The following is a 26,604-nucleotide window of genomic DNA, read 5'->3' on the forward strand; positions in this document are numbered from 1 at the left end:
CCCGGCCTATTGTGGTGTAACTAGTGGTTGTATACACCAGCATCCATCCATCTGCCGTCCTGCTCTCACCTTCCTCTGGAATCCTTCCTTGCTTTCTGTTACTGTCGGGACTACAGAACATCCCACTGTACGCCTGAACCTTGAACTCGTACATGAAGCCCCTCCTCAGCGTGGTCAGCTCTGCATTCTGTTCCTCTGGGTCGGCAACTTGATCCACCGTCCAGTCCGTGCTCAGCGGCACCAAAGAACGGAATAAAACATTAAATCCCTCAACGTTCCGCGGCTGTGAAAGAACCTGCAGAGGGCATAAATCAAGTGAGTTTTATGCACATAGTACAACTTACTTCCAGCCCCCTGTGGGCATTGGTTTTAATAACCTGCATGAAAGGAGAAGATCAAGTGGAATTACAGGGATTAGTCCAAATTAGTTATTCTCGCTCAGGGGAAGTAGTCAGTATCTCACAACTCCCAGATCCTGATCCTTGTCCTGTAATTCCAAGTCGTGATGCTTCTCACGTCGACAGCATCCGAGGTTACTTTTGAAATCGAATCTGTGAAATGGAATTGGGTGCCATACAGTGCCCGGTTTAAACAAGCATGGCTTGCAGCCTTAGGACTGAAGTACTTGCGAGCTGCTTGAGAAAATATGAGTCACAAACAATCCTGGGGGAAATGAAGGCGTTGTAGACGCTCCGTTTCCAATGTAATCAGGGTGGTAGCTGCTGGTGGGAAATAGAACATTACTTCACTGCTAACATTCGAGGGATCCAGCCACAGGTTGGGCTCATGCCCAGCGCACATACGGGATCTTCCCTCTTTCACTTGGAGGGTGGTGGGTATATGGAGCAGGCTGCCTGAAGAGACGGTTGAGGCAGGTACTACAACCACACTTGAATAGGTACATGGGTAGGAGATGTTTAGGGGGATATGGGCAAATAAGATTATCTTAGATGGGAGCACTTTGGTTGGCATGGGTGAGGCGAGAAGAGGGAGTGACCAGGGCGTGACTCGTCCTTGATCGTGCTGTTGGCCTTGCCGAGGCAGCATTAGGTATTTATGGAGTCAGTGGAAGGAAGGTTAGTTCATGAAAGCTCATGACATCACATGTTTCAGATACAGACACTTTCAGATACGGAGTCAGAGATTGCATTCATCATCCACAATAATCATCCTGAACATGTTAAGATCCAATCATGCCATATAAAAATGAAGAGCTGGATCTGGGAGACACCAATGAATGAGTGGATAACCCATTTTGCACCCTTTCCCACATTACTATTGACTCCGATGTAACGAAGGAACAGGAGAGGTGAGCGACCAACTCATTACGGCAAACATTACACTGTTGAACCAAGTTAATTTATTCTCCTGCGAGACAGGTAGAAGCTGATAAAGACTTGGAAAGTGAGGTTATTTTCATCACATTGTGATGCAATACTTTAATACTCCAGAGGTAGAACTTCAGAGTATATTAGTAAAGTAAATACTAAGAAAAAGCCAGCTAAAGCATTAAGCGTTAAGGCACGGTGGTGTAGTGGTAGAGTTACTGCCTTGCAGCACCAGAGACCCGGGTTCAATCCTGACTACGGGTGCTGTCTGTATGGAGTTTGTACGTTCTCCCCATGACCGTGTGTGGGTTTTCTCCGAGATCTTAGTTTTCCTCCCACACTCCAAAGACGTGCAGGTTTGTAGGTTAATTGGCTTGGTATAAGTGTAAATTGTCCCTAGTGTATGTAGGATAGTACTAGTGTATTAGATCGCTGATCAGTGCGGACCCGGAAGGGCCGAAGGGCCTGTTTCCAAGCTGTATCTCTAAACTAAACGTGTTGTTCACTCCATTGGTACTTTTACTCTTGAGGAAGCTATTTATCTTATGCTCTCCCAGGCAGTTGCCATTGCTGGGACAGCCAGTGAATGCTGCTCATCAACTAGATTACTGCTGAAACTAGATCAGGTGAATTGCAAACCCCTTTTCCAAAGGTGGACAGCCGTATCTGAACTGTCTGAATTTTGTAGTCGGCAGGGCAGTACTCTGCATATCGCCTACTTGGACAATTTTACATTTTTATCAAGCCAATTAACCTACAAACCTGTACGTCTTTGGAGAGAGGGAGGAAACGGAAGATCTCGGAGAAAACCCATGCAGATCACGGGGAGAACGTACAAACTCCATACAGACAGCACCCATAGTCGGGATCGAACCCGGGTCTCTGGTGCTGTATTTTGCTGTAAGGCAGTAACTCTACCGCTGTGCCACTGTGCTGCCCATTATCTGGGAGTGTAAAATGGCACCAAAATGACACCTCTTACATATAGATTCAGTGGGCTATTTTGTACTTTGTGTGCTAACAGGGGGATTAGCTGATGTGTGGTAAGTCTTGCTGATCTGTCTGCAAAGGAAAAGTATTTCACTGGGCCTTAGCACATGTGATAATTAAGAAACCGTTGAGCCATTTAGCTGATCAGATACATTTTACAATATTCCACTTGTGTCAATAATCACAGAATCTAGCTTTCTATTCGAGATTGTTTTTTGAAGTGATATAAAATTCTCCTGCAGCTTGGGTGGAATTCATGTCCCTGGATTACCTGGTCAGGATGCTTTGGTCATTCAGTTACACTGCTGTTCCTCCCTTGGCTCACTGCAGATATAATGGAGAACACCTTCCAAAACATACTTAGATTTCTAAACTATGCACGCAGCACAAGAGTATATGCATCGCATCACGCTGAATATGGTGAAGTGCATGACAATTGTGTCTAGAATCAAGTGGTAACGTCCTGAAATTAGGTAAGTAGATCAGAGGCACACCTTCCAATGGAGATGGACATGCGAAGATGATGGAAGAATGGTAATGTTGGCCAGGTGTACACGGACATCCAGCATCTGCCTTTGGGTGTCCTCTTGTTTCTCCCTCTGACCAGTGTCAAGAGCATCTGAAGGTAATAAAAACATGCCACAATGACAGCAGTCACGCACAATTATGTTTCATTTAATGCTGATCAACCGCACCAACCATCATCTGTTGTTTCTACTCTATTTGCCTCTTCAGCATGAGGGGTCATAAATATTGAACCTATGACAGTGCAAGACAGAAAAAGACCAGTTGGTTCACTAAAGGATTACACTGACTGAATGCATGGAAGGTGTTACTGATGGCTGGCAATGGATCAATGGACATAGAACATTGTAGCGAAAGAACAGGCTCTGTGGCACACACTATCTGTGCTGAGCATACCTCCCCTACCAGCATCTGATCCATATCCTTCCATTTCCTACATACAGTATGCATGTGCCAATCAAAATGCTGCTGTCATATCTGCTTCCACCACCACCCCTGGCAGCACCCCAGATACCCAGCACTCTCTATGTAAACAACTTGCCCCACACATCTTCCTCTCTCTGACCTTAAGGCCCTACCCGCCTACCCTTGACATTTCCTCCCTGACATGAAGGTTCTGACTACCTGTCCTATTGTCATTTTATATCATTTTATCAGCTCTCCCCTCAACCTGTTGGCCCCATTCCCATTAAGAGAAGTTAGGCAGTTTATCAATTGAGTCTAATTAATATAGTATGTGAATAAAAATAAGTATATCAGCAGAAATTGCTGCTGTCAATACACTACTTCACTGTTTTAACCAGTTAGAACATGGAGAGCCACTTATTCACATAATTCAGGCTAATATCCGCTTTACATCATACATTTCTTCCCCCCATTGCTTCTGACTGGGTGTGGTTCCAGTTGACTCCACCAGCTTACTCGTTGCCCAGGGTGAACCATAGCAAACTCACACATACCTCGTACTGTGAGCGAGGCAGAGGCAGCAGCTGAACCCACTGCATTCTCAGCCAGGCAGGTGTAGACACCGGAGTCACTAGCAGTTGTGTAATGAATCCTTATTGTGTGATCAGAGTTCACCTCGTACCTGTTGAACCAAAGCACCGGCTTGATCAGAAGGGGAAATCAATTTACACTCCTCTCCCAACACCCACCTTGCTACGAAATATACACCTCTGCTCCTTCCACCACCACTCAGTAACATAAATGCGAGATGGGTTTTTGACTGAATGCAACAACCAACAGTGAAGATCCAGCACGATACTGCCTTACTGGGAATGTGCTGCACTATCATGGTAAAGCATTGAGTCAAGCCCACTCGGGTAAATAGCAACCATTGCATGGGATGATGTGCAGCTCGCCCAGATGTTCCTGGTCACTTATCCCTCAGTAAGCTGACTACTGCACCTGCTACATCACGACAGTGACTGTGTTTCAGAGACACAAGAAACTGAAGATGCAAAATTAAACGGTCTGGAGGAACTTATGGAGGGAAGGGACGGACATCTTGGGTTGGGACTCTTATCTAGACTGGTGATGTTTCAGGTTAGGACCCTTCTTCAGACTGATGGCAACTGTGCTTCATGGTTTCTCAGCTCTTTGAGACATAGAGTCATAGAGAAATATAGCACAGAAGCTGCCCTCTGTTTAATAGATTCTGAAGAAGGGTCTCGATCCGAAACATCGCCCATTCCTTCTCTCCAGAGATGCTGCCAGTCCCACTGAGTTACTCCAGCTTTTGGTGTGTATCTCTCTTTAACAGAGTCTGCACTGAAAATCAAACACCTGTTTTTCCATTTATCCTATTCCTACCCATTTTGGTCGACAAAGGCAAGTTAGGCCAAAGGGTCTGTTTCCGAGCTGTATGGCAATACAACTCTCCAAGCCCCAACCTCTCAACCCCAGATTCCACCTCACCTACACACTAGGAGAAACTCACAGCAGCCAATTAAACTAACAACCCACACATCCTTGGGATGTGGAGAGAAACTGGAACACATGGATCAAACCCATGTGGTTTCAGAAAGAGTATGCAAACTCCACATAAATGGAGCCAGTGTTGGGTTCCCAATCCCTGGAGATGTGAAGAAGCAGCTCTTATAACCACATCTTTATTCCACGAGTAGTAGCTCTACTCAATAACCAAAAATCTGTAGCCTTCTTTTGCTTCTGGTATTTTATTTAATTCACATGTTTAATCGATAATGTTTTATTATTAATGTTTAATGTTTTATGCGTCATTCTGATTAATTGTCACTGTATGTCATGTTGTCACTTGCGGTCGGAGCACCACGGCTAATTCCTTGTATGTGAATACACTTAGCCAATAGATTTATTCATTCATTCATTCATCACCGCAATGTCCATGTTTCGAGAAGCTGTGTGCAAACTCTTCTTCACCCAGACAGTGAGACAAAACGATTCTCAAGACATATATATGTAAATGTTTATTTCCAGGAGCAGTATCTTTCTCCTGGGTGGATTATTCAGTAACTGCACTCACCTCCCATTGGGAAGCATTCCGTTTTCTTTCTTCCAAACCACTCGAGGCAATGGATCACCGCGAGCGTCGCAGGAAAACTGCACGCTGTCTCCAGCCATCACCGTGGCATCACTAGGCCTTTGAACAAAGGTTGGCTTTTCTGCAGGAAAGACGAGAGGGTTATCATCACAAGAAACACCAGTCGGCACTGTCAGCCAGACCTCCCGCCTTTCCCTGACCATGTATGAGTAAATGTGTAGAAAGGAACTGCATATGTTCATTTTTACCGAAGTTAGACACAAAATGCTGGAGTAACTGAGCGGGTCAGAAAAAGGAATGGGTGACATTTCGGCTTAGAACCCTTCTTCAGATTTCTCCACTCTGAAGAAGGGTTCCGACCCGAGACATCACCTATTCCCTTTCTCTAGAGATGTTGCCTGGCCCGCTGAGTTGCTCCAGCATTCTGGGTCGATCAATAAGTAAAAGTTGCTGACAGAGGGTAAGTTCAGATTCTAAAATTTGGGCTAAAGGAGGTAATGTCAAACCCATGCATCGGAGCAGATGCATTAGAGCATGTGCACATTTCCAAGAATAGAACCCAGGTTTGCTCTCTTGTATTTCAGTCTGTACCACAGTAAGGTTAATATAAAGCTGTAGGACTCAATGGAGTGGCGTAGTGGAAAGGTGCTGGGCCCATGGTCTGCTTGGTCAGCAACGCTTGGTCAGCAACCTTTAACTCTCTGAGTTAGCAAGCACTTGTATCGCCAGTAGTTCTGTCAGTTTGCCAAAGACAGCAGGTTTGGACTAAGATAAGAATGGAGCACGGTTGTTAACTATTACAGTCAGAAATAACTCATTTATTTGGTATGTTGGAATTAATTCACCTCTGTCAAAGACAAATCAAAGCTTTCCCGGATCATCAATCAGGCAAGCAAAATAACTGGCAAAACTCAATCAATTATCAGTACTCCACACCCAGGCAAAAGGAAAGCCAATCTCATTACACAGGATCCCACCCACCCCCTGCACAAGTCTTTCCAACTTCTGCCGATATAAAGTCCCCCTATCCAAGAAAAACATCCACAAAAACTCATTCATACCCATTGCCATAAACAGCTTAAATAAAAAATGATCAATGGACAAATTAACCCTGACGCATTGTCACTTTACACGTATCCACAACTTTAATCTTGTGTATTTTTACAGTTTTTAATCTTTATATTTGCTTTTAAGATCGATACACACTGTGTGTGCTTGCAGAAATCTTTGTTGTATGACTGCTTATCAGTACATTGTCCTGTCTGTATGTTGAGCCACGTCAAAGAAGATTTTCTGTTACGACAGACAATAAAGTTTTCTGAATCTGAATCTGAATCTGAATCTGAACAGGTGAATTTTTTTTCCCCAATGCTCCATTTTTGCAAATAATAATTTACTGGTCATTTCAAAAGCAAAAATAAATATTCAAATGCACTAGTCAATGTTTCTAACCCATGACACTACTGAGAGAAAAACAGAGGGTACACAGTATTTGGAAGCTAGGGAAGAGCATATAATTATGCTGCTAAAAGACATTTGGACATATGTCAGGATAGGAATGGTTTACAGAGTGCTATGGCCCAAAAACGCTGGCAAATGTGATTAGCCGAGTATACCAACTTGGTCGGCATGGACAAGGTAAGTCCTGTTTCTGTGTCGCATGGCTCTATATTCCAGACTCTAAGAGCAAGTTCTCCCTGTCTGCTATCCATCAACACCACCAGAGGAAGGAGTAATCGAATATTTCAACCTGCGCTAATCTTTACAACAACTCTTAAACCAACTGGTGAACAATGTGCCGAGTGTTACTCACCCAATACGGACATTCGGGCAGCTCTGCTCTCCCGCTGGCCCACCTTGTTTGTTGCAACACACATGTACACTCCCGAGTCACTCCTCAGTGTGGAGAAAATGGTGAGTTTACCGACAGTAACCTGTAAGCAAGACAAGAACGTGAAACCGAAAGAAACATCCAGATACAGCAAAGGGCCTTTCTGTGGTATTCTCTAGAGAACTACGGAAGAGGCTTCTACGCAGGATTGCAAATGAAAAACTTCACTCGCCTTTAAAAGAAAAGATATTAAAAATAAACTCACAATTTTTCCCTTAAAGTGAACGGCATATCCTGTTGTTGGGAAATTTGCACAGATCTTAGCAATGGATTTCTAAAATAAGGAAAAGATCTACACAGCTCTTCCGCTGATCAAAGTACAGTGTGTATCATTCGTATTCATAGTGATTCAATGGTAATTTATTGTTACATGTACCTAGGTACAGTGATTCATTTTTGCATGCAATTCAGTATAAATCTTACTATAGAGAAAGTATATCCAATATGTAGCAGTCAAGGGAGGGAACAAATGGAAGGTCTGGCAGAAATGTTTCCTCTCGGTGATTATAAGCAGCACCCTGGCGCAGCAGTAGAGTTGCTGCCCTTCAGCGTCAGAGACCCAGGTTCAATCCTAACTACGGGTGCTGTCTATACAGAGTTTGTATGTTCTCCCCATGACCGCGTGGGTTTTTTCCAGGAGCTCCGGTTTCCTGCCTCACTCCAAAGACATGCAGGTTTGTAGGTTAATTGGCTTTGGTAAGAATCGTAAATCGTCATTATCGTATAGGATAGTGCAACTGTACGGAGTGATCGCTGGGCGTCGCTGGCTCGGTGGGCCAAAGGGCCTGTTTCCGCGCTGTGACTCTAAAACTAATAGATGAATCTCTGTGTGGCTCTCTGACAGAATCTGACACAGGGCATGCCTGGAATATTGTGGTGATAAATGTATCATCCTTCTTCAGTAATGGGATCTCGATTGGAAGGCTTACCACTAGAAGCTGGGGACATTTCCCACTGGATGCCTGGATTCAGGGGTATTCGCTACAAGCAGTGGTTAGAGTGAGTAAGATTGTTTTCTCTAAAACAGTGCAGGTAGTGGGAGACCCGATAGAAAATTATGAGAGGCATAGATAAGGTAGACAGTCAGAACCTTTTTCCCCCAGGATGGAAAAAGGATCAAGAGTCAAGTGGAGGGAAAAGGGTCAAGATTCAAGTGTTTTATTGGCATATGTCCTACACAGGACATTGAAATGCTTACTTGCACTCAGCACAACAGTTTAAGATGAGAAGGACAAACTTTAAAGAAGGTGTACAGGACAAGTTTTTTTTTAATTTATTTTTTTACACAGAAGGTGGTGAGTGTTGCCATAATGGCAGTATATGTTGCCAGGGGTGGTGGTTGAAGCAGACACCTTTGGAGAGGCACATGGATATGCAGGGATTGGAGGGATATGGGTTACATGCATGTAGATAAGTAAGGGTCTTGGCATCATGTTCAGCACAGACATTGTGGACGAAGGGCCTGTTATTGTGCTGCATTGTTCTATATATTATATTATAATCCTGTAAACCACTGCACTAAAGAGTGGCCATCTAAAACAGATAAACAATGAGAAATTTACCAATGACTGTCAACAATGTATCTAGAAACATAGAAAATAGGTGCAAGTAGGCCATTCGGCCCTTCGAGCTAGCATCGCCATTCAATATGATCATGGCTGATCATCCAAAATAAGTATCCTGTCCCTGCTTTCTCCCCATATCCCTTGATTCTGTTAGCCCTAAGAGCTATATCGAACTCTCCCTTGAATAAAGCAAGAGACTACCTAAGATACAACCTGACCTTTGGTTGTCGATAACTGGTATCAATTTGCCTGAAATTATAGTGAAAAAGGACTATAGTGCTGGAGGACTGCTGTCAGGCAGCATCTGCAGAGGGAATAAACATCTATCCACTCCCTCCACAATTACTACCTATCCACTCAATTCCTCCTTTGTGCTTTGCTCAATTTTTTTTAATGGAAAGTTTACATTTGACATCAAGTTCAAGTTCAAGTGAGTTTATTGTCATGTGTCCCTGATAAGACAATGAAATTCTTGCTTTGCTTCAGCACACGGAACATAGTAGGCATTTACTACAAAACAGATCAGTGTGTCCATATACCATTATATCAGGTAAAGCAACTTATTCTCGTCCAAAGATGGACACAAAATGCTGGAGTAACTTAGCAGGTCTCGCAGCATCTCATGAGAAAAATAATTGGTGACATTTCTTCAGGGATGCCTTTATGGTTGCGATCCGAAACATCACCTATTACTTTTCTCCAGAGATGCTGCCTAACCCGCTGAGTTACTCCAGAGTTTTGTGTCTATCTTCAGTGTAAACCGGCATCTGCAGTTGCTTCCCGCACACTTCTTCTCATCCGAGTCCTTCCACAGTATGATGGGATGTTAACATTACTGCCCTCTGTGATTGGAACAGAGGAGGTAGGCAAGCAGTGGACTCACTCTGTAACGCTGGTCCTTGTCGTCCAGAGGTGCCCCGTCTTTCTTCCACGTGACGGTTGGCTCGGGGTGACCGCGGGGCGGGAGACATTCCATATCTGCCTGCTCGCCTAACGCCACCACCACGCTGCTGGGCTGCAGGCGGAACTCCTCCCGGAGCGCTGAAATGAAACAGGATCATCATCGCAACCGAACAAACGCCGGGGAGAGAGAGGCACCATGAACAAGGTTCACAAAATAAACAAGGAACATAAGAGACTGCCGATGGTGGAATCTTGTGCAAGAAACAAACTGCTGGTGGAACTCAGTGGTTCGGTCTGAAGATGGGTCCTGTCCCAAAACTTTCATCTCTCCATTTCCCATCACAGATGCTGCCTGACCGGCTGAGTTCCTCGAGCTCTTTGTATTTTGCTTGTAAACAAAAAAAAATCCTGCATTTTTGTCTACGTGAATTTAGCAATGACAGGAAGCTGGATTAGCTACTAAATTGAGACACAAAGAACTATAGATGCTGGATTCATGAGCAAAATACAAAGTGCTGGTGTAACTCAGTGGGTCAGGCAGCATGAGGAGAGAGACAGGGTAGGTGATGTTTTGGGTCAGCATATGACAACAAATGGCGAATTATAATTTTAAATAATTCTAGTGGTGATTTCACTTTGTTCTCTCCACTAAAACTTGAAGGAGGTGATTTTGGTAAAGAGTTCACAATGGTAGAATGAATACATGCACATACCTAAAGGTCCCAAACAGAAAGTCACGTATACATGTTCATCAGAGAAGCAAAACATCACCTATTCCTCATCTCCAGAGATGCTGTCTGACCCGCTGAGTTAACTTGAGCCTTTTGTGTCTCACTTTGTAAACCAGCATCTTGTTTCCTTGTTTCTACATCCTAACTGGTTTATGTTCTCCCCAAGCGCAACTTGCCTCATTAGTTTACCCATCCCAGAGGAGTAAACATCCTAATTTGATCCCAGAAATTTCTAAACTCTGGGATGGACGATTTGTCCCATGCAGAGAGACTGGGTTTACCATCTCTACAGCTCAGAAGAGAGAGAGAGAGAGAGAGAGAGATAATCCCATCCTTACATGCAAGATGAACCCTTCTCCTGGTTTGGGCATCTAGAACCAGGTACAAAGTCTCCAATTTGGGACAGAGATGAGAAGGAAGTTCTTCCCCCAGCAGGTATTGGATCTTTGCAATTCTTTACATGGAATGGTCATCGACGTGTGGTTGCTGAGTATAGGAGACATCAGGAGATTGATTGATTGAATGAAGCAGTATGGAAATAGATCCTTTGGCCCATGGAGTCCACACCGACGATCGATCACCTGTTGGCACTAGTTCTGTTATCAAATTTTCACATCCGATACACATTAGGGACAATTTACAGAAGACAATTAACCAACAACCTGGCACTTCTTTTAGACGTGGGGGGGAAGGTGGAGCACCCAGAGAAAACCCACGCATTCACGGGAAGAACATGCAAACTCCATCCAACTTCACCCAAAGTCAGGATCGAACTTGGGTCTCTGGCGTTGCACTGTGCCATCGTTGGGATAAGGACTTGAGACATGTAAGTGGCACTGAGATAACTGGCCAGCCATGATTTTATTGACTTCTACCTGCTTCTACTTATTATGTCCTTATGCCCTGATTAAATATGAAGTCCCAACTGATAACACAAGCACAAATCAAAGTTAATTTTAACTGCAGATAGTCCAAGGGTAAGCCTTAAACATGCCAGCGAACACTGACAGGAGGCAGCACTATGGCCATAGAACCTGCTCCAGAGCTCATCTTGAAATTTATCATGCCCCTGATGAACGCAAATTAGTTGCTCCATTTTTACATTACAACACTTCAGGACGGCACGGTGGCACAGCAGTAGAGTTGTTGCCTTACAGCACCAGACACCCTGTTCCCATTTCCTTCGCTCCATAGATGCTGCCTCACCCGCTGAGTTTCTCCAGCATTTTTGTCCACGCTCCAGAGACCCTGGTTGGATTGTGACTGCGGGCACTTGTCTGTACAGAGTTTGTTCTATCTCTTCGTGACCTTTGAGGGTTTTCACTGGGGTCTCCAACTTCCTCCCACTGGTCAAAAGACATACGGGTTTGTAAGCTAATTCGCTTGGTATAAATGTAAATTGTCCCTGGTGTATGTAGGATGGTGTGAATGAGCAGGGGATCGCAGGATGATGTCTGGGATCGGTGTGATTTCGGTGCCCGGAAGGCCAGTTTCAGTGCTGTATCTCTAAACTAAGCGAAGCACTTCACAATTCCTGTGAAGTTAAGCTTAAGAAACATTCTTTGGAAATAGACATTTCCCATTGTTCTACCCCAAAACCACTGCATCAGGTAAACTGCTCAAACTAATCTCATGATCATCGGTGGAATCTTTCTGGAGAGAGAGAATTTTTTTTGCCATCTTTAGCTTCCAAAGTACAATTAATTGCGGAGAATATTGCAAGTTCAAGATTGCATGCTGTCAAATAATTATACATTGTCTGTTGGATGAAACTAAACCCCTCATCAAACTCAGTTACCCCACCACTCCCCGTCAAAGCCACAAGGAGATTATCTCAATCTAATTAATCTCACCCTGGAATCTTTGCTGTGTGAAAATTGGCAGCTCCATTTGAGCATATTGAGATTAAATACGCTTCAAAAGTAAATTAACTAGCCATGAAACAAATTAGCACTTCCTGTTGATAGTGAAGTCCTTATTATCAATAAAAAAATCCATTCCACGCTCTTCACTTCTTAATTAGCTAACGTCGATAAGAATCCTAGTCACAACTTGCTTCTAACCTTGAAGGTTGTACCACTGCTGGCTATGGGCTCCACCCTTCATCACAACATTGTTGGCTGTCAAGCATCAATTGAAGTGGATCCACAATATTCTGCACTATAATTATCAACCTTGTTCTGCAGTCAATGTCGAGAAATGAAAAATGTAATTTATCTAACATTTTTAATCATTTCAAAGCTTGGGGTGGGAGATTGCAACCTTCACGTGGTCCACCCTGTTTCGACAAATGCAATCAACCCGGTCGGTGTGCGCAATCAAATAGAACAAGTTGTCCTACAACTTTAGGCTGCGCACGCCATACGCAAGAAGAAGAAGAAGATTTCAAAGCTTGAATTAAAATCCAGAATACACAATGGATTACAGTAGAAACTGAAACAAAGAATTTATAAAAAATCAATTTTAAATAGGAATTGTAATTCACGTACTTAAAACTCACTGCTGAGCACGAGGTAATTTGTGAAACAGGAACTATCAATCTTAAGGGCCTGTCCCACTTTCACGACCGAATTCACGACCTTTTTTACTCGTGGATATTTTTCATCATGTTGAAAAAACGCCCCGACCTACTTGATGCCACGACTACGACTAGCATCACGGCCTGCTACGACCTCCTACGACCTTGTGATGATCATGCTGCGAGTACGAGTCAAGGGCAAACTCGGCAAAGGTCGTGAATTAGTTCGTGAAAGTTGGACAGGCCCTTTAATCATCATTTAGTATCCTGGTTAGTGATTGCCCCCTTCCATGCCTGAGAAATGTCACAATTTGCTGCCTCGGTTTAGAGACAAGGCCTCTCCTTGTCCCACTATTCTTCTGGAAAATCCGGCTGACACAGTAAATGACTAACAAGTCCTTTGGGAAGCTGTAACGTTAACGAGGGCCTTGTCACCTTGTCAGATCCTCTATCACTGGCATATTGTTCATTAGAAGGTCTACTCATGTAGATCGGACGCTGTTTAATTGCAGCACAAATTAAGTGTGAATTATTTTTCGTAATGAGCTCTGTTGGCACCAGCACTCACTCACCGTGCACCTCGGGGAAAGAACGTGCAAGCACAGAGTGTTCTGAGAGGTTGAAAGGACAACATTGGTTGTGCAGTAAACTTTGAGTGTTAATCTAAATGAGAGCCACTGAACTCGTCGCTCTGTATATATCACCCCACTTTTCTACACTACTGCTCTTTGGTTTTAGTTTTTAGTTTTAGAGATACAGCACGGAAACAATCCCTTCGGCCCACCGAGTCTGCCCCGACGAGCCATCCCCATACATTAACACTATCATGCACAAATGAAGGAAAATTTACACATACATCAAGCCAATTAACCTACATGCCTGTACGTCTGTGGAGTGTGGGAGGAAACCAAAGATCGCAGAGAAAAATCCACGCAGTCACGGGAAGAACATACAAACTCCGTACAGACAGCACCCGTAGTCGGGATCGAACCTGGGTCTCAGGCACTGTAAGCGCTGTAAGGCAGCAACTCTACCGCTGTGCCATTGTATTCTTGGTAAATTACAAAAGGACACAGAGTGCTGGAGTTACTCAGTAGGTCAAATCTGGGAAACATGGACAGGTGACCTTTCCGGTCGAGAACCTTCTTCAGACTTTGATCTCATGGTAAATTGCTAGTTGTTAATAATTCTCAGGTTATCAAAAGAAATGAGCATTCCAAATCACCCAATTGAAATATTAAAATCTTAACCTTAATAATCCACACTTTTCTCCACACAACTTTTTCTTCTGTGTATGTTTAACTGATCTCTAAAATATAGAAATACAAGCAACTGCACATGCTGGAATCATGCTGGTAGATGAGGCATCTTCAAGGTAGTTGAGGCCAGTTCATTGGCTATATTTAAGTGGGAGTTAGATGTGGTCCTTGTGGCTAAAGGGATCAGGGGGTATGGAGAGAAGGCAGGTACAGGATACTGAGTTGGATGATCAGCCAAGTTCATATTGAATGGCGGTGCAGGCTCGAAGGGCCGAATGGCCTTCTCCTGCACATATTTTCTATGTTTCTATCTTGGTCGGAATGAGCAGGCTGGGCTGAAGGGCCTGTTACCATGCTGTACGGCTCAAAGCATTTCAGTTCAAATAAAAAATCAGATCAAATTACCACTACAATTTGCAATTATCCTTGTGGCTGCCAAATGATGTGGCTAGCTACGGGAGTAATGGTTGAAGTGGGATTTTGAGGATTGTGTACTAATATTTTGTGATAACTGCAAACTTCATTCATAAACAGAAACCTATTGAAAGTCCTTGTCGCCAAGATTAGATCGAGATACCATTAGAATCATTCCACTCTTACACACACACACACACACACACACACACACACACACACACACACACACACACACACACACACACACACACACACACACACACACACACACACACACACACACACAGTGGGGTCAGAGCCAGTGATGGACTGGGCAGTGTTCACAGTTTTCTTCACTCCTGGGCTTCAAGTTGCCGAACCAGGCCTTGATGCAACCAGTCATTATGCTCTCTACTGTACATCTGTAGACATTCAAGAGAATCCTCTCCGACATACCGAAACTTTGTAATCTCAGGAAGTAGAGGCGTTGATGTGCTTTCTTTATGATTGCATCATTGTGCTGGGTCCAGGAAAGATCTTTGGAAATATGCACTCCCTGGAATTTGACTTTTTTGACTCTCTCCACCATCGTCCCGCTGATATAAACAGGCTTGTGGGTCCTCATCCTTCCTCTTCCAAAGTCCACAATCAGTGCATTGGCCAGACTGATATTGAGAACCAGGTTGTTATCTTGGCACGATTTGGTCAATCGGTCGATTTCACTTCTATACTCTGACTCATCACCATCTGTTATTCGTCCAACAACGTTGGTGTCGTCGGTGAAGTTGAAGATGGAACTCGCACCGTGACCCAATCATTATGGATTATGCAAGTGATGTGTGAGTATTTTTACCTTTGAAGTAAAATTCTATTATTTTAGATTTCTCAGTCTATTGGTTTCAAGCTGAAGTCCAAAGTTATGATTGATAAGAGACAATATAATGATTTGTGGATCTGATTTAGAATGCCATAATACAGATAGATCTGGAGGAATAAAAATGAGACCTTGAATTCACTTTTCCACTCACAAGGGAATGCAAAACACACTTTTGCTTTCCTGGCAACTCTAAATCATCAAGATGAATGGCACTTGTAGCTGGTGAATGATATTTGATATCCTTCAAACTGATTACAATCGCAGTCTCTCTCGTGTGTGTTATCCTTTGAAGCAAGATGAATATAAACAGCCAGCAGAAGATGGTTATATAGACATAACATTGTCCATCTGATCAAATGAGGAAGAGACTGAAGACCCGTGACTGTCAGTCTGAATAAGGGTCTCGACCCGAAATGCCATCTATTCATTTTCCAGAGATGCTGTCTGACCTGCTGAGTTACTCCAGCATTTTATGTCTATTTTCAGTTTAAAGTAGCATCTGCAGTTCTTTCTTACACAAGAGATTGAAGAATAAAAATTAGGCAGGCCCCTGAGCCTGACATTAACCTGCCCTTTGCTGCACTTGGAAGAGAATGGAAAGGATTTGAGTATAAGAGCAGTGAGGTTCTACTGCAGTTGTACAGGGTCTTGGTGAGACCACACCTGTGGTATTGCTTACAGTTTTGGTCTCCTAATCTGAGGAAAGACATTCTTGCCATAGAGGGAGTACAGAGAAGGTTCACCAGACTGATTCCTGGGATGGCAGGACTTTCATATGAAGAAAGACTGGATAGACCCGGCTTGTACACGCTAGAATTCAGAAGATTGAGGGGGGATCTTATAGAAACTTACAAAATTCTTAAGGGGTTGGGACAGGCTAGATGCAGGAAGATTATTCCCGATGTTGGGGAAGTCCAGAACTAGGGGTCACAGTTTAAGGGTAAGAGGGAAGTCTTTTAGGACCGAGATTAGAAAATCATTTTTTACACAGAGAGTGGTGAATCTGTGGAATTCTCTGCCACAGAATGTGGTTGAGGCCAGTTCATTGACTATATTTAAGAGGGAGTTAGATGTGGCCCTTGTGGCTAAAGGGATCAGGGGGTGTGGAGAGAAGGCAGGGATAGGATACTGAGTTGGGTGATCAGCCATGATCATATTGAATGGCGGTGCAGGCTCGAAGGGCCGAATGGCCTACTCCTGCACCTATTTTCCATGTTTCTATGAAAGGGGTCAGCAATATAAAGTGACTTCACGATGTTTTAAATTGATGTTTAGTTTTCATTTTTGTTTTAGAGATACTGTGTGGAAACTGGCCCTTTGGCCCACCGACTGCACCCTAACCAGCAATCACCTCCTACTTGTTCCATTCTACACACTAGGGGCTATTTACAGAAGCCAATTAACCTACAAACCTGCACGTCTTTGGGAAGTGAGATGAAACCGGAGCACCCAGAGAAAACCTACCAGATTCAGATTCAGATTCAGATTCAGATTCAGAAAACGTTATTGTCTGTCGTAACAGAAAATCTTCTTTGACGTGGCTCAACATACAGACAGGACAATGTACTGATAAGCAGTCATACAGCACAGATTTCTGCGAGCACACACAGTGTGTATCGATCTTAAAAGCAAATATAAAGATTAAAAACTGTAAAAATAGACAAGATAAAAGTTGTGGATACGTGTAAAGTGACTATGCGTCAGGGTTAATTTGTCCATTGTTCATTTTTTTATTTAAGCTGTTTATGGCAATGGGTATGAATGAGTTTTTGTGGATGTTTTTCTTGGATAGGGGGACTTTATATCGGCGGCCTGATGGCAGAAGTTGGAAAGACCTTGTGCAGGGGGTGGGTGGGATCCTGTGTAATGATCCTGTGTAAGGATAACAGAGAGAACGTACAAACTCCGTTCAGACAGCACCCGAGGTCAGCATCGAACCCGGGTCTCTGGCGCTGTGACCCTTCCTCAGAGGGTCCCGACCCGAAACGTCACCCATTCCCTCTCTCCGGAGATACTGCCTGTCCCGCTGTATTACTCCAGCATGTGTGTCTATCCAAGAAAGCGCAGAGTTCATTCTAGAACATTCCAGTAAGGTTGCCAAGCACAAAGGATTGTGGGATTCAGTCAATGAGCATGACCTCCACGCGCCAGCGGGTTGTGTGACGGGGATTTACGAGATGTACCTGGATATTCATTTAAAGTACAAGGGCTTGCTTTATAGAGCAGCCCGAGACAATGGGACATGAAAAAGATCAGAATCAAAGCTGACAGGAAGAAAGTCTTCTGATGTGATTAATAGGGTTCAGCATGAGTAGTTCCAACAGTGGGACAATGCAACAACCAAGGCAGATCAAAAGTGTTATTAACCGCTTCAAGCTGCTGCTGATCAGATTTCTTAACAGCCTGCATTATTCTTTTACAGCGACACAAATCAAATCTTGCTTTTGATTTTCTTTCACGGGATAAGAAATCCGAATAGTTTTATACTCATGTTATTCAGATTTTTACTTTTTAGTTTTTGTTTTGTTTTTAGAGATACAGGGTGGGAACAGACCCTTCAGCCCATAGCGTTTGGGCAGACCAACAATCACCCGTACACAAGTCCTACACACTAAGGAGAAGTTAAGGGCATGTCCCACTTTCACGACCAAATTCACGACCTTCTTTATTCGTGGACATTTTTCATCAGGCTAGAAAAATGCCCTGACCTACTTGATGCCACGAGTACCTACGACCTACCTACGACCTCCTACGACCTCGTGACAACCATGCTGCGAGTATGAGTCAAGACCAAACTCGGCAGAGGTCGTGAATTAGGTTGTGAAAGTGGGACAGACCCTTTACAGTAGCAAATTAATCTACAGACCAAGGGCCCCAACCTAAAACGTCGCCAATTCCTTCTCTCCATAGATGCTGCCTCACCCGCTGAGTTTCTCCAGCATTTTTTGTCTACCCTAGTCCAGGAAAGCCCCAGGTTGCTGCAGACCCGTGAGCCAACATCCATCTCCTTGCTCGACAGCCTCTGAGGCCCAGAGAGTGCCTCCTGCAGCCGACCTTGAAGCCGCTGGAGGCAATAACCCGGTCGGTCTCTCTCCTACCGGCCCACTCCTCACGTCTGTCACCACCAGCAACTCCCTCCTCGAATTAAAACGACAGATTAAAACCAACCTGGACTCACACCTACTCATCAAAAACATCCCTTACCTGTATCAACCTTTATCAGGATTTGTCTGCTTTCTCTTCTCCCCCCCCCCCCCCCCCCCCCTCCATAATCAGTCCGAATAAGGATCCCAACCCGAAATATCACCTATCTGTGTTCTCCAGAGATGCTGCCTAACTCCTTGAATTTCTCTAAAACTGTCTTTTAGAAAAAAAAACAGCATCTCCAGTTCCTCGTTTCAACATTGTTTTCCTGCTTTGAAAACAACTGAGTGCACTTTTCGGATGTAATTCTGATTCACTCTGTTGACTGGTTTCCTCAGTTAGTTCGATCCTGTAACTGTGTTTTGTTGAACCTTTTAACAATTCCTTGAGCTGAAGAACTTACAGCCTCTTGTCTTAATTCATTGCTATCCTGAGACTCTTCAATAGCGGGTGGCTGACAGACTTGAGTGATAGATCATTATCTCAAAGTATGACTCTCGACATGAGGATGTGATTGACTGCTCATTTCTAACATTCCTTCTAACGCATATTAAATATTTCTTTAGGTGACAGACTTGAGCTATTTCTGTGATGTTCCATTGCTGTGCCGTGTAATCGCTGACTGGTTAGCAACTTTGTGTTGTATCATTACCATTTATTTCCTTAAGGGTCTGTCCCACTGCGGCGACCTTATCTCCAAGTTTAGACTAGTTTGTCCTCGACTCAAACTCGCAGCATGGTCGACACTTGGTCCTAGGAGGTCCTATGAGGTCACTGGAACTCCCCTTCATGCTCGAAGGAAGTTCCCGAATACTCGCGGCCTCAGCTAGGTCGCGGAAAATGTTTCAGCATGTTGAAAAATGTTTCGCAAGTAAAATCTGGTCGGCATGGTTCTTTTTAACTTGTAGTGCAGTGGAGTGGGGTCGCTATTTAGTTACAGGCAGTCGAGGGCAGCCGTAGGCAAGCTCCTTCGCTGACCGGGCATTTTGATTGGCTCATTGGAATTTTCAGGACCCAAGAAAACCGACCGGTAGGTTAAATGCCCACTAAACTTTATTATACTTCTTAAAAGTTTCTCCCCCCCTTCTCGAGAGGTTTTCCAGGCTGTGCCAAAATTGCCTACCTGTCTGAAGAAGTGTCTGCCCGAAACGTCACCCATTCTCTCCAGAAATGCTGCCTGTCCCAGTGAGTTACCCCAGCATTTTGTGTCTATCACCTATCCGACAGCTCTGCCAAATAAAAAGCTGTTCTAGAGCACAGTACCACACAGTATCTAAACACATCACACAATCCATGATTCATCACCTGCATTTCAAAGATTCCTTTACCATGTGTGAACACCATGTCTGTGTGGAGTTTGCACGTTCTCACGGTGACCGCATGGGTTTCCTCTTGCTCCTCCAGTTTCCTCCCACATCCCAAGGACATGAGGTTTGTAGGTTAATCAGCCTCTGTACACGGACCCTAGTGTGTACAGAGTGGATGTAAAAGTGGGACAACATAGAAGTGTGAATAGGTGAGCAACAGTCTGTGTGTTTGTGTGGGCCGAAGGGCCTGTTTCAATACTGTATGTCTAAACAAAGCTAAACATCTCTGCTGCCCCAACGGCTATTGGATGCTCTGGAGGAAGGAATACATTTTTGAGGCATGAATCTCTCAAGTCTTCTTCTTCCGTGTCCTTATTGTGGCTATTTCGTGGCTACGTTGTGGCTCGCCACTGCTGTACACATCGTTACGCTTTTGGACCTTGCTAGTTAAGTGCAAGGTCTGCAGTAGTACATGGATTGGGCATTGCAGTAGGCGTTGCATTGTCTGGGTCTGTGTGCCACAGTCACAGCTTGTTGTACCCTCGATGTAGCCCCATTCGTGCATTGTCACCCTTGATCGCCCGACCCTGGTTCGCAGTTGGTTGAGACATCTCCAGTTCAGCCGGTGTTTATCAGCACCTGGTGTTAAGCGCTCTGCTGCTGGCTTGTGCCCATCATGGTGGAAATAGGGACAGTGGCTAGTCTGTTCTTCCACATCTGGAGGAGAGCTTCAGTTGGTGTTGTTTCCAATGGGGTGACGCTGGTTAGGAAGCGCTTACAGGACTTTAACCGCCTAGGACGTGGCAGATTGTTGTGTTATGGGTGTCTATCATCTGTCAGTTGTTTCAGATGCTCTGTCGTCTCAAGTAAACATGAAGTAGACCATCAGACTATCCTTAATCACATTTTATTGGACATTATCGTGCACGAAACGTTATTCCCTTTAACCTGTATCTCTGCACTGCGATTTGATAGCAAAGCCCCTGTCCCACTTAGGAGACCTAAACTAGCAACCTCTGGTGACCTTGCCTGCCACCCAAGGTTTCCATGAGGTCACCGGAGGTTTTGGTCACTCTCCCTAATGGTTTCCGCATGGTTGAGGCTTCATCCAGGTTGCTGCTCTTTTGTCATCAGGTTTAAAACCGGCCTCAACTAAAAATAGGTTGCCGTTTTAAAAATCGATAATGTTTTAGTCACAGGTCCAGTCGAAGCCGGTTTTCTTCATAGTCGAGGAAGGTTTGCAACATATGCGTGGGACGTGGTAGGAGGTTGCAGTTCACCTCGACCTTGATTTTTTTTTGGGGGTGGTGGGCAAGGTCACCAGAAGTTGCTGTTTAGGTCTCCTAAGTGGGACAGGGGCTTAATCATGTATAGTCTTTCCACTGAGTGGATAGCCCTCAACAAAAAACCTTTCCACCGTACCTTGATACACGCGACAATAAATTAAACGGAAGTAAACTTGTATCTCCATTTATCTTGCCGAGTTGCCCAAATAATCTCATTGCCTGTAACTGGAAAATCTTTGTCCGCAATTCTCTCTCTGGGCCAATGTTGAATGATTCATGCATTGTATTGAACTGAAAATTGCACTGTGCATTGGTCAATGTTACACAATTATAGAAAACTATCTACCTCTGCCTTCTGGAAACAGCTTTGGTAGGAATTTCTGCTTTTGGACAAAGCTGGCAAATGTAATTTTGATCTGTAATAACGACAAAATCTTGCTCCAGTAGGAACTGACAGAATTTATTTAGAGCAGAGTTATTGATTGCACCTTCTAACTTTATAAAGAAAAAAATGATTTGACTATATACGGCAATGTTGTATAAGAGTGCAATCATTTCTGGACTGACTAACCTCATCCACATCCATCTCAAATCATGTTTTCCAAAAGCAAAACATGGATTTCACCAACTCGTCACACAGACCAGGGAAGACCTTCATCAGTGACAACTTGACTTAAAATTCCCTTCTGGTCACTGCAAAATCATACTGTTACATATGCATTTGGTGTAACCATTATGACAATTACCTCATCAGTGTCCTTGATGAAAACTGCATTGGAAGATCATTAAGGATGGTACAGCAGTGCAGTGGTAGAGCTGCTGCCTTATAGTGCCAGAGACCCAGGTTCAATCCCGACTACGGGTGCTATCTGCACAGAGTTTGTACGTTCTTCCTGTGACCGCATGGGATTTCTCCGGATGCCTCGGTTTCCTCCCACACTCCAAAGACGTGCAGGTTTGTAGGTTAACTGGCTGGAATAAAATTGTAAAATTGGCCCTAGTGTGTAGGATAGTGCTAGCGTACGGGGTGATGGCGGGTCGATGTGGAATTATTAGGCTGAAGGACTTGTTCAGGCATCGTTGAAGCTGCCATCATATTTTGCATTAAAATATCACCAAAGGGTGTATCCAAGCAAAATCTAAATGATCTACCAATGTTTTCAACTTTCCAAGCAAATGTTCAATCAGATTTAAGTGTTCAGCAAAGTCCATCAATATTCAAGACTCAAATGGCCATAAAGTGCCAAAGTAACTTAGCAGGTAAGGCAGCATCTCTGGAGAACATGGATGGGTGATGTTTTGGGTTGAGACCCTTTTCAGACTGATTGTGTAGGGGGTGGGGGAGAAGATAGCTGGAAAAGCAGAGAGGCAGGCCACATCGTGGCAGGGGGGCAAAGTGGCACAGCAGTAGAGTTGCTGCCTTACAAGTGCCAGGAACCCGGGTTCGATCCTGACTATGGGTGCTGTTTGTACAGAGTTTGTACATTCTCCCCGTGACCTGCGTGGGTTTTCTCCGAGATCTCCAGTTTCTTTCTACATTCCAAAGACGCACAGGTTTGCAGGCGAATTGGCTTGGTAAAATTGTAAATCGTCTCTAGTGCGCGTGGGATAGCATTAGTATGCGGGGATCGTTGGTCGGCGTTGACTCGATGGGTCGAAGGGCCTATTTCTACACTGTACCTCTAAACTAAACTAAAGGATGAGTGTACCAAAGAGTTGCTGAGAGTGCACTTCTAAACTTGGCCTCTGTAAATTGACCTTAATGTGTAGGAAGTGGATGCAAAAGTGAGATAACATAGAACTAGTGTGAGCGGGTGATTGATGGTTGGCATGGACTTAGTGGGCCAAATGGCATGTTTCCATGCTGAATATCTAAACATTGCGCTGCTCTTTGCTGTGTTCTGAGGACATAAGTGAACATTTCCTATTCCTTAAAAGGTCACTGAGAACTTCCCAGTGAGTCCTGCACAAAATATTAAACAGCCAACGGAATAGAGAGTAGATTACTCACTTGCCACATAGAGTGATGCATTCTTACTCAAGGCGTTCCCCAGGTGGTTCCTTGCCACGCACGTGTATATCCCTTCATCGGACTTTCCTTTACGCCTCTGGATCACCTGGAAGAAGAAGAGGGAGCCGTGTGGCAGTAGAGTGCGATGGGACAGAGGGTCGTCATTGCTGGTCTCCACACGTTCGCCATTCCTGTACCACTCGATGACTGGATGGGGCCTGCCCTCCGCCCGGCAGTTCAGGGTAGCCGGCTCGCCCCAGAATACGGCAAGATCTGTCGGATGCTCGACTATCTCAGGCGGCGACTCGTCCAGACGCAGCCGGGAATCTGAAATACAAGTTATCGGCAATTAATCCTCAGTGCTATACATCATTGAATCCTAGTCAATCATCCTGCTTCTATGCTGTATGACTCTATGACTACGGGTGCTATCTATATGGGCTGTACATTCTCCCTGAGCCCACGTGTCTTTTTTCCTGGTGTTCCGATTTTCTCCCACATTCCAAAGATGCAGAGGTTTGTCGGGCAATTGGCTTTGGTAGATTTAAACTTGTCCTTAGTGTTTAGGATAGCTAGTGTTGTGGGGTGATCGCTGGTCGGCACTGAAGGGCCTGTTTCTGCAGTGTATTTGTAAAGTCTGAAGACAGCAAATACAGCCTTGCTGGCAACAACGAAAATCGCACAATTTTATTTTAAATAGATGCTCACTTTGGTTGCCTGATGGATCTAGAGTCTCTAGAATTAATCCCCACATTTCCACAATCCCTGCACAACTTCATATAAGTGGCTGTTCTTCATGGATGATCCTCCATGCCAAGGACTGCTGATTCCGGTGGAGGCCATATGAACAGCATTGAGAAACTCTGTCCACACACAATGACCAGTGGTCATGTAGACACAAGGGAAGACACAAAGAGCTGCTGTAACTCAGCGGGCAGCATCTCTGGAGAAGAAGAATAAATGATGTTTCAGGTGGGGACCTTTCTTCAGATGGTACTCCAGCACTTTGTGGCTTGGCAGATAACAGGTTGATACAGGTGAGGGGGGGGGGTGAGGGGGGGAGGGGAGGGGGGGTGGGGGGGGGAGGGGAGGGGGGGGGGGTGGGGGGGAGGGGGTGCTCGGCAGATGGTTGGACAAAGACCAGAGATGAAAACACAAAAACTCATAGTCATCATACACACCTTGGGTCCTTTGGCCCAACTTGCCCACACCGGCCAACAAGTCCCAGCTACATCAGTCCCACCTGCCTTTGTTTGGCCCATATCCCTCTAAACCTGTCCTATTCATGTACCTGTCGAAATGTGTATTAAATCTAGCGTGAAAGTGAGACACAAGAATCCTCATGAACACCTTCCAACAGAGAGTTGCAAGATAATGATCGGGAACTGCAATCCTGGCCAATCTGCTTCTCCCCGATGAAGCCGATTCCTCTACCCGTGCACCTAATCCAACCAAACAGTGCCTTAGACTGCCGTCCAAGCTTGACATTGCTTCTTGCTTATTTGGTGCAGTGATTGATGTGGTTATTTCATATAGGAGCACTCATGAATGAAACCGACCATTGGGAGGAGGTAGTACTGCACGCACAGGGTGACATCCCTCATTCCCATGGGCAAGACATTTTCCCCATAAATGCAGTAGGTGAGAGAAATATAGAGAGTTTGTAGATGAATTGGTTTTGGTTTCAGTAAAAATTGTAAAACGTCCCAAGTGTGTCGTGTACCCGGAGTACGAATTTGTGGTGTACCCCTTGTAGTTTACGAGGTGGTCGCTGGTCGGCGCAGACTCACAGGGTCAAAAAGGGCCTATGTCTGCGCTGAATCTTTCAAAGTCTAAATTACCTCTGCAGAAATTATACACAGGCAATTTACTTTACTTTACTTGAGTAATGCACCCGTCAACATAAATACAACTCTCTCACCAAGCTCACTTCCCCATTTGCCTGTATGCACCCTGATTGATTTTGCGGGACTGACTGTAGTATAACGTGTTGAGTATACACGAGAGAATGAGGCCTGCCTTGACACACAATATTGTTCCTGTACAAGTCTTTGCTCCAATACAAAGGAGAAAAAATATCCGCACGTCCCCCCCAGATTCAGCTGTCAAAACAGGAAACTTTCTTTTAATAATGGACCATGCACATTGGAGGCTTATTGTTCCAACAATACTGGCCCACATCACAATACTCTCCGTCAAGAGTTCCTGTCTGACTCACTGGAATGTCCCGCAGCAATGGAATCTACTGGGCTTGGTCAATCAACAAAATGCTCGATCTGTTCCACTGACCTGTTTATTTTAAAGATAAGAACTTAAGTTTCAAAATGCATTATCTGACTGTACGTTCTGTCATTTTAAATCTATATTAGACTTTACCCACAAAATAACTAATGGAAACTTCCTACTTGTGCATCTTATCCCAAATAACTGTCATACATCTCCAGAGAGTAAGGCATGGATCCCCAATAAATAAAGTCTGAGCCTGAAGCACGATCCCAACCCAAAACATCCCCTAGCCATGTTCTCCAGAGATGCTGCCTGACCCATTGAGCTACTACAGCCTCCCTATAACAAAGCAGCTCAATGAAATGGCCGTACCACATCAGCAGTGCCTTTGGGATCATCAAGGTGCAGGATGTAGACTCCATATTTTAGAGGTCGTACAGCATGGAAAAAGGCCCCTTGACCCAACTTACCCAAGCCAACATAGATGCCCCATATGCAGTACTTACCTGCCTGCATTTGGCCTATATCCCTCTAAATTCCCCTATCCTTGTACCTGCCCAAATATCTATTAAACGTTGTTATAGTACATGCTTCAACTGCCTCCTCTAGCAGCTCATTCCATATACCCAGCACCCTTTGTGTGACCCTAAAGGGCCTGTCCCACGAGCATGCGACCTGCATACGGCATGCGCGACCTAAAGGGCTGGTCTCAACAGCATGCGTCAAGCGCGACCAAACTAGAAGCGGGAACCGCGCGAAGGTCGAGTGAGGCTCAAGCGACCACGCGCGAGGCCGTACGGCTCAAGCGACCACGTTAGGTTGCGCTTGCCGCATGCAGGCGTATGCTGGTGGGACAGGCCCTTATTTGGGTTTGATCCATGCTATGCAGCAGCGCAGAGGAATCTGTAACTTGGAACAGGTCAGTGGTGCAGCTTGTCGAGGTACTGCCTCACTGAATGAGACTGACCATTAGAAGCAAGATGTACGACACATCACAGAATGACATCCCTAATTCACACGGGCATGAACTTTCTGGACAGAACTGGGTCCAATCCTGACTTCATGTGCTATCTGTGTATGTGGAGTTTGTACTTTTTTCTTGACCGCATGGATATGCTCCAAGTGC

The 26,604-nt window shown here is 44.6% G+C and overlaps 1 protein-coding gene across 3 annotated transcripts in view; it reads right to left on the bottom strand.

The window, feature by feature from the left end:
* The window catches only part of robo4 (roundabout, axon guidance receptor, homolog 4 (Drosophila)), a 96,378-nt gene that overhangs the window by 44,942 nt on the left and 24,832 nt on the right, over positions 1-26,604 (bottom strand). For all 3 annotated transcript variants that reach the window (XM_055660833.1, XM_055660831.1, XM_055660832.1), the window contains exons 2-8: positions 23,253-23,579; positions 9,704-9,861; positions 7,178-7,298; positions 5,347-5,485; positions 3,803-3,930; positions 2,813-2,937; positions 70-295 (exon numbers count right to left, since the gene is read on the bottom strand). In XM_055660833.1, coding sequence (XP_055516808.1) covers positions 70-295; positions 2,813-2,937; positions 3,803-3,930; positions 5,347-5,485; positions 7,178-7,298; positions 9,704-9,861; positions 23,253-23,579 — 1,224 coding nt within the window. The remainder of the gene's footprint in view (positions 1-69; positions 296-2,812; positions 2,938-3,802; positions 3,931-5,346; positions 5,486-7,177; positions 7,299-9,703; positions 9,862-23,252; positions 23,580-26,604) is intronic.

This window comes from Leucoraja erinacea, chromosome 32 (genome assembly GCF_028641065.1).
Source record: "Leucoraja erinacea ecotype New England chromosome 32, Leri_hhj_1, whole genome shotgun sequence".
In the NCBI taxonomy this organism is placed as follows: domain Eukaryota; kingdom Metazoa; phylum Chordata; class Chondrichthyes; order Rajiformes; family Rajidae; genus Leucoraja; species Leucoraja erinaceus.